We start from the raw sequence: 11,660 nt of genomic DNA on the forward strand, positions 1-11,660 counted from the left end.
ATGAAATGCCTTGAAGGTATCACCAAGTGGACTGCAGTGTCTAGATAAAAAGCTCAGGGGTGGGAGGCTTCTTGGTCTGCTTCAGACATGGGCTTAGGTGGACAGAATCACTGGAAATGATTCCAAACTGTTTCACTTGCCAGCTACATCACACTGGGTGACTGAGATAACTTTTCTGGGCCTTATTTTCCTACCCTATACGGTAAAATTATCAACAGCCTTGACAGCTTCATATGACTGTTACATGAATATATACATGTAAAGTATCTGGCACACAGTAGGGTTAAATTGCAGTGAGTCAGGGCAGCTGGAACTTGTTCAATTAAAGAGGCAACAGAAAGGGCTGTTGGGTAGAGTAGGTGGAGAAGTCTGTGCTGATACCTAAAGAGGAAACTGAAAAGGGATGTGGAAAGCGAAGGTTTTGGGCACCTGCCAGGCTCTGCTTTAGTGGCAGATGGTTTGGGGCACCCTGGGGTGGGGAGGCTGAGTCCCACCCATAGAACAGGAAGTGCTGGAAGGTTGTGCTGGAGATGGCTTGTGAACAGAAGTGCTTCTGAGAAGCAGCCTCTCTAGATGAGACTCCTCACACCTGAGCCCCCATCTTACTTCCTCCTCAGGCCCACACTTAAACCAAGGGCCAGGCAAGTCCTGTGGCCTCTCAGCTCCTGCAGAAGACCTGGTGTCTGCTTCCCAATTGGAGAAAGAGAATGAAGAGGCAGAGGAGAAGGAGGAGGATGAGGATCTGGACACAGATTCAGATCTGGCCCCAGACCCAGAGGAGGAAGAGAATGATCTTGGGGATCCAGCTGTACTCAGCACTGTCCATAACACCCAGGTACCATGGCAGAAGGGAATGGGAGAGGGTAGTCCTGAACTTTCCGTGCTCATGGACTATCACTAAACATCTTTCTCCTTTTCTTCACCCCTTTGTAAGATAGGATCTGTATTAACACTTTCTATTTCAGGTTTTAATTCAAAGTAGGGACTCTTACCTTCCCTCTTTGCTCCTATCTCCCACTTAGTTTCTGATGCTGTCTTCACCTTAAAACCAGGTCCTAGTAGGGCTGTGCATCACCTATAGGTGGTGGTCCTGATACTGATGCTGAAGGTGAGTTGTCTTTGCCTGATCCTGGGCCCCTGTGTCTCAGCAGTTCATTCCTGATATTCCCTTGGATTCCTACAAGGAGTAGAGAGAGAGAGACAAGGACTCCCATGTAAAAATGAGGTGACTCAGACCCTCCTTCAACCTCCTCCTAAGATACTAGTCTTACTTCCTCTCGGGAAGGAGAGGGATCTTGGCCCAATTGACTTTGAATATCAGAGAAGGCCAAGCTGCTACTGTTCTGGTGTTGAAATGGCTGGTCTTGCTGCCCCATCCCTTTTCCCCATGGACACAGGTGAATGTGAAAGACACCATAGGGGCCCATTTGAGCCTGGGTTTTTCTATCTTCTGTTCCAGAGAGGTCTGCCCAGCTCCCCTGGAGTCAAGACCCCTGGTGCGTCAGGGATGTCACCCGCTCCCTTGCACTTCCTGTGGCAGGTGAGTCCGCTCCAGTCTCCATCCTGTGAGGTGACCGGTTGCTAAGGTGGATTCCACCCATTATGTCCAATCTACTATTGGCCCTGCTCTGGAGATAAAACACCCAAAGTGAGGGTATGAGGGAGCTGCCTTATCATAGGGGAGCATGATAAATGGCAGAGGTGGTGTGCCCAGTCAGGGGTATGGACAGATACCTTAATAAGTGGTACTGGGACAAAGGGCCATTCATATGAAAAAAGACACCCAGATCCCTATTCCTCCCTTACAAAGATGAGCAGCTCTGAGCTTAGGGCTGGAAAGAGTTCTTGCCCTTCAATTAACTGTGTAATGGGCACGTGGCCTGGAGTAGCAGTTTGAGGAGCACAAAATTCTACAGGGAGAACTAGAAGGGAATTATAGCTCTGAGGAGGGCTTCGGGTGAGTAGAAAAGAGACAGATGAGTTCTTCTCCAGTGGCTGAAGACATAAAAGCCTGAGAGAAGACTGTCAGAGAAGAGAGCAAGAGGCATTGCAAAAGCACCAGCCCCCACAATGTCAGGGAAGCTGCTTCCTAGGAGGTGACAAACCCTTTTGAAACAAGGCAGGAATTACTCTGGTGCCCTCATTGCTGGCTCGAGAGACCCCCAAGATAGCAAAATGTTGGGCGAAGTTCATGAGGGAAAAGGCAGGTGAGAATATAGAGGCAGGAAAGAAACTGAGCCTTAGCAGCAAGCACAGCATTCTCTTGGTGGAGATGGCCTTCTCTCAGATCTCTTAATTCCTTTCTCAGACCCTGGACTACCTGTCGCCAATCCCTTTCTGGTCTACGCTTCCCAGCGCCAGCTCTCCAGTACGACACTTTGGATCTCAACTGTCCTCGCCAGACCCATTTCTCTCCTGCAGTCTGCCGACCTCGTGGCCCCCTGGGTTCAGGTACCAGTTCAGGGTGCTGGGGACTCAGTGTCAGGATGCTCAGGAGGTGCTGGCTGAGGAGGGGTAGGGGCCACTCCACCAGTTGCCACAGAAAAATACTTAACGGAAACTTACTAATAGAAGTCTAAGTTATAGTTCAATTCCTTTTCCCTCAGGGATGAGGAAATGATGGAGCCCCAGGGTGATTAAAAATTTGAGGTCAGCCAGCATGACCGAACTGAGACTAGGAGTCAGAACTCCTGACCACGAGGCTAACAGATTTTCTACTGTGCCAAGACTTCCTGCAGTCAAACTGTAGGAAAATGTATGTTGAAGGGGAACGTGAGCCCTGCTGGTCTAGGACTGTGATGTTTCTTGTGGCTGATTTCAGAGAGGCACATAAACAGGGTTCCCCTAGATGTTCGCCTGAGCTTATCTGGGGCTGAACAAATGGAGGGGGTGGGGAGCTGAGCGCTTCCTTCCACCCAGCCCAAGTTTCTTTTTAAATCTTCTCAGTCATCTGACCCAGCTGCACCCTCAGCACCAACGGATCTTGCAGCTGCAGCAGAAGCAGCGGCAGCATAGTCGAACACCAAGGTAATGCCTAGATGAGGAACAGAGTTGAGGGGCGTCCTTCTGCATGCAGGGTACTCCCTCACGGCCAGGCATTTTCCCCAAAGCCCCTGCACAGTTAAGACTCTCATACCATTGCCCACGTCTGCACTGTCTCCCATCCTTCCCAGAGAGCTCCACTCCCTGCTCAACACTCCTTGGGAAGTTCACTGTGGCAGGGGTGTGTAGGTCTAAAAGGTTGTTCCTCCTGGCTTGAAGTTCCTCAGCTAAGAAGCCTTGGTCTCAGCAGCCAGACCCTTATGCTAACCTCATGACCCAAAAAGAGAAGGACTGGGTGATAAAAGTGCAGATGGTTCAGCTGCAGAGTGAGAACCCTCGCCTGGATGACTATTACTACCAGGTGAGCCCCGGAGCGCTCATCCCAGTGTGTGACCTTAGGATTAGATAGGCCTGGACTCCACAGGCCCTCTCTGATCCTCTCTTCAGCTCATAGAGGCCACGTCCATTCTGGTGGGCGAGAATCACTGCAGGATCAGGGTCATATTTCTGAAGTTGACATCCCAAGCTCATTCCTGTCTATCCTCCATTTCAGCCAAAGGGGATTATTTACATTGCCCAAAAACACTCAGGTTTGTCTCCATTCTTTGAGAATTTTCCTTACCTGCCCTGGAAATATACTTTCCCACCTTTGCACACTTCCATGCATCTTAGAAATGTCTTGTTATATTCATCTACTTACATAGGGATCTTATAAATAGTGGGATTCAACTTGTTGAATTGAACAAAATGCTGGCAGCCTTGTGACTTGTCTTCCCTGCTTCCTACATTCTCTGCTCATGGGACAAGTCTTTGTCCACACGTTTTTGAGGTGTCTAGGCTGTTTTTCACTTTCTCCTCAACATCCATGAGTCTCACATCTTTATCCCGTTCTCATTTATGTTAGTTTCTTCCTTTCTTTCCACTCAGCTTCAAAAGCCCTCCTTTCTGCCAGGATCACTGAAAATGAAATATTTTTGTACTCTTACCTTTTTGGCATTGCTCCTAAACAAAGGACTTATTCAATTCCTTGTTTGGTACATAGCCAGCGGGTTTATTTTAGTACAGGATTTCTCAACATGCTTTAAGATGATGTTAGGGCTGCTGAGCAAAGCCACACAAGTATAAAACTGGCCTTGAGGCCGATTGACAAATACTTAGTGCTAATTGTGTACTTAAAGCTGCTGATGCTCTTCACACCATCAGACAACACTAATTTTGAAAAGCACAGGTGGGATCACAAGATTAAAATGGGGAGGGAGGAGGATAGGTGATGTGCATATGTGTTTGTACTTGGGAATGAGGAATGTACGAAGATTGCAGATGCTGGAACAGGCTTGCTTCCTGGCTCTCTTCTTTGCTCTCTGCCTTGTCATCATATTTGGTGGTGGTACCTAGTTTTTCAAGTACTTGGTATGGTGTATTAGTCCGTTTTGTGTTGCTATGACAGACTGGGTAATTTATAAGGAAAAGAGGTTTATTTGGCTTACGATTCTGGGAGAGCTGCATCTGGCATGGGCCTCAGGCTGCTTCTACTCATGGAGGGGCAGCTACAAGCAGATCACATGGCGAGAGGAAGCAAGAGAGTGAGAGAGAGAGGAGGTGCCAGGGTCTTTTTAAACAACCAACTCTCACGGGAACAAACAGAGCGAGAACTCACTCATTAATCCCCCACCCAAGGACAGCATTAATCCATTCATGTGGGATCTGCCCCCATGGCTCAAACAGCTTCCAGCACTGCCACATTGGAGATCAGATTTCAACATGAGTTTAGGCAGGGACAACACATCCAAACTCCATCATTCCACCTCTGGCCCCCCAAAACTTATGTTACTCTCACAGACAAAATATAATCATTCCATCCCAACAGTCCCAAAAGTCTTAGCTTGTTCCAGCACCAACTTAAAAGTCCAAAGTCTAAAGTCCAAAGTCTCATTGGACACCAAAGGCAAAACTCCTTCCAGATGTGAACCTGAAAATCAAAACCAAATTTATCTACTGCCAAGATACAATGGTGGAACAGACATTGGGTACACATTCCCATTCCAAAAGGGAGGAATAGGCCAGAAAAAAGGAAAAACAGGACCCAAACAAGTCCAAAACCCAGCAGGGCAGACATTATGTCTTAAAACTCCAAAATAATCTTTTTTAACTCCAAGTCCTGCATCCTGGGCACAACTGGCCATCTGGGCCCCCAAAGCATCAGGCAGCCTCACTCCAACAGCTCTGCCAGGCACAGCCCAGTGGGCCACGCTGGTGCCTGTGGCTTTTCCAGGCCTGTGTTGCATGTTACCAGTGGCCCTGCAGTTCTGGGGTCCTGGTGACAGCAGCACTGCATTGGCTCTACTAGACATTTCCCTGGTGGGGGTTCTCTGTGGGGGCTCCGACCCCATTTTGCTGCTCAGCATTGCTCTAGTAGATGGCCTCTGCGGTGGCTCCACCCCTGTAGCAGGTCTCTGCCTGGGTCCCCAGGCTTTTCCATACATCCTCTGGAATCTGGGTGGAGGATGCCCTGCCTCCATTGCTCTCATGTCCTGCTGGCCTACAGACTTAACACAATGTGGATGCCACCGAGGTTTCAGGCCTCTATTCTCCAGGGCTGCTGCATGAACCATACTTGGGGCCGCTTCAGCTGGAGCAGCTGGGATGCACGGAGCAGGTTCTCAGGGGCAGCTGCGCCCCAGGTCTGTCCTCTGGGATAACTCAGTCATTCTAGGCCTCAAGGCCTCTAATGGGTGGGGCACCCTTCCAGACTTCTCAAATGCCCTTAGGGCTTTCTTCTCATTGTCCTGGTTATTAGCATCTGGCTGCCTCACCACCAAGATAATGTCCTTAGCAACCAGTTTATCTGCTTCACCCTTGCATTTTTCTCCAGCTCTCCACTTCTCTACCTCATGGCCTGGCTGCAAATTTTCCAAATCTTTACGTTCTGCTTCCCTTTTAAATTCTGGCTTTACATCATGCTTTTGCTACCATAACTAAGAGTAGGCAGTTAAAAGTAACCATGCAGCTTCCTTAATGCTTTGCTGCTTAGAAATTTCTTCCACCACACATTCAGGTTCACAACTCTTAAGTCCCATCTTCCACAAAGTCCAAGGGCATGGACACAATGCGGCCAAATTCCTTGCTATGGTGTAGCAAGAGTTATTTTTTGTCCAATTCCTGATAAGTTCCTCATTGCTCTCTGAGACATCATCTGCATGGTCTTTACTGTTCACATTTCTGTCAGCATTCTGGTCACAACCATTTAACGAATCTCTAAAATGTTCCAAACATTCTCATCTTTTTGTCTTTTTCTAAGTCCTCCAAACTCCTCCAACCTTTGCCCATTACCCAGTTCCAAAGCTGCATCCACATTTTCAGGTATCTGTATAGCAACACCCTATTCCTTGGTATCAATTTTCTGTATTAGCCTATTTTGTGTTGCTTATAACAAAATACCTGGAACTGGGTGATTTAAAAAGAAAAATAACGTTTATTGCTTACAGTTTCTGGGGCTGTGAAGTCCAAAGTCCATCTGGTGGTGGTGACAGTGACCTAGGGGTCTCACATTGCAAGATGGTGGAAGCAGAGAGAGAAAAAGAGGAGATGCCAGGGTCTTTTTAAACAACCAGCTCTCGTGGGAACAAAGAGAGTGAGAACTCACTCATTAATCCCCCCACCCAGGGAGAACATTAATCCATTCATGATGGATCCACCCCACGGCTCAAACAGCTTCCAGCACTGCCACATTGGGGATCAGATTCCAACATGAGTTTTGGTGGGGACAACACATCCAAACTCCATCATATGGGAATTCCAAGACAGGTGGCATGGGGCCCAGGGTGCATAAGATACTTTGGAATAACTGCTAGAAGGGCCTATGGTGCCAGGATCATTTCTGGAATGAGTGCTGTAGAAAAGGGTTGTGTTAAGAGGTTGCACTTGAGAACCTTAACTCTAATTTCAGAAGATGAGTATGGGTGTGTTTTTTCCCCCCTCTTCCATGGACTCTCAGAAATATTATCAGAAATTAGAGAAGAAGGAGGCAGATGAAGAGCTACTTGGACGAAGGAACAGGGTTGAGTCTCTCAAGCTGGTAACGCCTTACATTCAGAAGGCAGAGGCTTATGAGTCAGGTAGGACCAGGGCTGATCTGCTGGCTTTGAGTGGGCAGAGGGTGAAAAGGGGAGGGGAACATGCCTCTCCTGCCTTTGTTCACATAGTGGTTCGAATTGAGGGTTCTCTGGGCCAGGTAGCTGTATCGACATGTTTCAGCCCTCGCCGAGCTATTGACGCTGTATCCCATGGAACTCAAGATCAGGTAGGAGCATTATCTTTTCAGAACCCTTTTTCTCTCCTGTTTGGGAGAAAGGTCTATGACATTCTCATGTTGGAGTTCAGATTGTGACCTGAGTGTGAGGAAGAACCGTGATCAGACTTTGTGTCGAGCCTTTCCAGCTCAAGTTCTAGTTAGTCTGAGGCCTGGGCTGCTGCTGTGGTGGTGTGGCTGATAGTGACAGCTAGAGACTCTTTTTCTCCTAGGATGCAGGAGCTGCAAGTAGTCAGAGGCTGCTGGTATTACACCGGATTGAGAAGGTGAGATGGCAGTTCCTTGGGGACGAGTTCCTCACTTACCTTTGAGAATGGGATATCGCTCAAACTTACCTCTTCTTCCTCTTCTCACACCCTCAAATTCTCAGATGTTCCTTCAGTTACTAGAGGTAGAGGAGGGTCAGAAGGATGGGTCGTCACAGCCCTGCTACTCTGAGCAGCAGCGCAACCAGACTGAGAAGCTTTTCCAGGCCTTAAAGACCCAGGAACAGAACGACCTGGAGTGAGTTGGGAGGGCCCGCCTCAGCCCGAGAAGGGAAGGATCAACAGAGACACTGGACTTGCTTCAGCCCCTCCTTTCTGGCATGCAGCTCTCTCCTCTGTGCAGAGCTCTGAAAATACTCTCTTCTTTGTAGGCAGGCAGCAGATGGCTTCCTGCAGGTGCTCTTTGTGAGGAAGGGGAAAGCCTTGGTGGCCCGGCTGCTCCCCTTCCTGCCCCAGGATCAGGCTGTTAGCCTTCTTCTGGCTATCACCCACCATCTGCCCCTCCTGGTCCGGAGTGATATGGCTGACCAGGTACTGTGGCATTGGGTGGAGAAGAAGATGGTCTCCTGGATGGGTTAGGGATCTTTCCTCCCCTCCACTCCCCACCCCCAGAGATGCCGGAGAAGGTGCTGGGCAGTGAGTGGTGCCAACCCCACCACCCTCAGGTGAGGAAGTTACAGAACAAACTACTATAGCAGCAGTGGATCATCTTCAAGTACGATGCACGAAAGAAAAATAGGTGTATGGTTGCACAGGTGTGAGTGTGCTGTGGAGGTCTGAGAGAAGATAAGGATCCCTTGATAAGCATTGAGCTCTATGTCTACTTTTCTTGGGGAAGATATCCTAGCACAAGTGTGTACCGAAGGACTCAGCAATATCAATGGAGTCATGAGTGGTGTCAGGCCTGGTCAGTAACATGATCAGGAAGGTGCCAAAGGCACATCATCAAGGGAAGGGGTTGGAGGCAAGGTAGGAGGAGGTGAAGTTGTAGTGGATTTTGGGAGAGGTGCTTACTGATCTTCTTACAGGTGCTACAGATGTTATTCAAACCTCTGAGCAAATGTATCAGTCACTTGACCTTCCATGAGCTCCTCCAAGGACTTCAGGGACTAACACTGCTACCACCTGGCTCCTCAGAGCGGCCAGTCACTGTTGTGCTTCAGAATCAGGTAATACTTCTTCTAGGAGGCTTTTCTCTCTCCATAGATGGCTTCCAAGTGGTATCACTGGTAAGGAATAAGTGACGGGGAATGTTCATATCTCTCCACAAATCTTATCCTCTGCAGTGCTTCTCAACTTCTGGTGGGCAGAGCATCACCTGGAGAGCTTATTAAACTCCAGTTCCTTGGTCCCACCCATAAAGAGTCATTCACTAGGCCTGGGGTGGGGCTTATGCACCGGCTTTCTACCAAGCTCTCTGCTGCTGCCGCTGGCGTGAGCCTCTAGAGTAAAGGTCTCCAAACTTTTGTGTACCCCCTTAGTAAAGAATTCCAAACCATACCACCCATGTATGTTTATAAGTCATATACGTGGAATAATGTAGTAACATTAGGTACATAATAAAGATAAGACAGTTTCAAAAGATGACTCTAGATACGAAAGTTCTGATATCGTCTTCCAGTATCCCAGTGGATATCTTGTGTACTCCACTCTGAAGATCTTTGCTTAAAGTAGTGCTTCTTAAAGTGGGGTCCACAACTACCTGCTTCAGATTCCTGGATCCATTCCTGATATTCAGACTGATTCCTGGGGGTACAGCCTAGGATTGTGCATTTAATCAGCTCTCTAAGAGTCAGTCTTTGGAAAGTCCAGAGCAGTGATTCTTTTAGAAGGGTCAGAGTTCTTGGGCTAGCCAACGTATAACCTACCCTTGTGGGTTTTGGACTCCATTTCTAAATGTGAACCTACCCATTAGTTGCAAAGATAGCAGAGCTGGGGAAGCACTGAATGCCTAGGGTGAACTCATTTTGCCCTGGGCTATATATATCTCACTTGCAGTTCGGAATATCTTTGCTCTATGCCCTGCTGAGTCATGGAGAGCAGCTGGTATCCCTGAATTCTTCCTCAGAGGGACCCAACAGTGACCATACAGCTTGGTAAGATCATAAAGGCCTTGTAAATACTACTTCAATACCCCTGGGGTATGTAGACTGAGCCAGATGAAGTATTTCCAGAGTGGCATATTCAAGTATTAGGGAAAAGTTTGGGCAGAGAAAGGAAAAATACGAGGGTTGTAGCTATTCTTCCCCCTATTCTTCCCCCCCCCCTCCCCGTAGTACCCTACAGTATTGGTTTCTCATGGAAGGCAATGTACCATAGTAAGGAAACAAACTTTATTTATTTATTTATTTTTGTCTTTGTGACCGGCCGCACCGGCCATCCTTATATAGGATCCGAACCCACGGCGGGAGCACGGCTGCGCTCCCAGCGCCGCACTCTCCAGGGTGTGCCACGGGGTCGGCCCAAGGAAACAAACTTTAGAGTCAGACAGATCTAAGTTTGAATTCTGGTTCTGTCAGTTACTAACAATATAACTTTGGGGCAAGTTATTTCACTCCTCATAGTCTGTTTCCTCATCTATAAAGTAGATATCATGGTACTGACCCCTTAGAGTTCTTAAGCTTGAACAGGAAGGAAAATACATAAAGTACTAAGCATTGCTTGGCACATACCAAACGTGAAAATGTTACCTCTTAATTGCTACCTGGGCATAGTGACGTGGCAGTGATAAGAAACACTGGCCCTAAGAAACACTGGCCCTGACTCTGTTTCCTGCATAAATATAATATAAATGTTTACTTACATATATTTATGTCCTCCAGGACAAACATGGTGGTTCTGATTGCCTGGGAGATAGCTCAAATGCCTACAGCCTCTCTGGCAGAACCTCTAGCCTTCCCCAGCAACCTACTTTCCCTGTTCTGTCACCACGTGGACAAACAATTGGTTCAGCAGCTGGAGGCCAGGATGGAGTAAGTGATGGCAGAAACAAGGTCACAGCCCCTGATTCAAGCCCAGTTTAGGTTCTGTCTCACCACCCTACTTCTTTCTTGTAAACCATGAGCATGGAGGATAACATGCTTTTGGAAGTAGTTCTAGACACTCTAGCATTTACTGAGTAAACAGTCAGCCAAACCTCTTTATTCCCAGATGCCTTGATCATTTAGAGCACTAAACTTCTGAGGTCAAGAATTTGAGAAACAGGATTATTCATTCAAAATATTTGAGGGACAACTATTCTAGGATATAAGCATGAATAATATGGAGCTCATCTCTGTCCTCAGAATACAGCATCTGTTAGAGCCAGATACTAACCAAATTGTATAAATACTTGTAAAATGGAGTTGTATTTGCAGTTAACACCAGTTTTCTTTGTAGGATTGCCTGGATCTGATCTGTTTGTTTGGGACTATATGGGAAATTTAATCATCAGACAGCTGTATGAATTATGTCTGATCCAGAGAGTCTGAAGACATTTCTTATGCCTTGATATATTGGAGGATCCTACCTAAAACATTTTCTTATTCTTTATTCAAAAATCTAAATGAGATACCTAAAAATAAGGCATGGTATAATTAAAGAGAATAGAACGATGTGTTGATACTCGTTTGTAAGTTAGGAGCTATAATGAAGGCCATCTTATGTGTGAATGCTCCTAGAATGTCCTTATTATAAGGGACAAGGCCTTGTTTTATCTAACAAAAGTATAACCTCAGAAATTCCTTCAATGTTGCCTCTTTTATACAGAGAAAATAGCACTAGTTTAGCTATAAGGGTTGGATATAAATATCTCCTTTGGGATAGAAAATGGTTTCATTTTCACAAATAAGGTCATGTGTTCATCAAAAAACACTGCAGTGCTTTTTAGGAACCAGACACTGTTTTAGGCAGGAGGGTAACAGCTGTGAATAGCACCAAGTCCCTGATCTTTTGAAGCTTTCATCTCTGGTTGGATAGAAACTGCCACAAAATATCAAGCAGTGATAAATACCATGGTGAAAATGAAGGTCCAAGAAGGCTTGTCAATAGAGGCTACATTTAAG

General features: G+C 46.9%; 1 protein-coding gene across 1 annotated transcript; it reads left to right on the forward strand.

Moving 5' to 3' along the window:
• On the forward strand, positions 1–11,210 carry PATL2 (PAT1 homolog 2). Its single transcript, XM_063091842.1, has 15 exons — positions 1–16; positions 636–835; positions 1,460–1,540; positions 2,309–2,451; positions 2,947–3,027; positions 3,262–3,403; positions 7,037–7,157; positions 7,245–7,342; positions 7,564–7,617; positions 7,722–7,855; positions 7,989–8,148; positions 8,646–8,786; positions 9,616–9,713; positions 10,440–10,589; positions 10,996–11,210. Exons 1-15 carry the CDS (start codon positions 1–3, stop codon positions 11,009–11,011), a joined length of 1,635 nt encoding a protein of 544 aa, XP_062947912.1. The 3' UTR covers positions 11,012–11,210.
• Positions 11,211–11,660: the final 450 nt, after the last annotated feature.

The sequence above is a fragment of the Cynocephalus volans genome, chromosome 3 (assembly GCF_027409185.1).
Source record: "Cynocephalus volans isolate mCynVol1 chromosome 3, mCynVol1.pri, whole genome shotgun sequence".
Lineage (NCBI taxonomy): Eukaryota > Metazoa > Chordata > Mammalia > Dermoptera > Cynocephalidae > Cynocephalus > Cynocephalus volans.

Excerpts from the sequence above, each read along its gene's own strand:
- PATL2 (XM_063091842.1), top strand. Across the intron at positions 836-1,459 it reads GCACTGTCCATAACACCCAG|AGAGGTCTGCCCAGCTCCCC; the intron begins GTACCATGGCAG and ends CTTCTGTTCCAG. Across the intron at positions 8,149-8,645 it reads GGAGTGATATGGCTGACCAG|GTGCTACAGATGTTATTCAA; the intron begins GTACTGTGGCAT and ends ATCTTCTTACAG.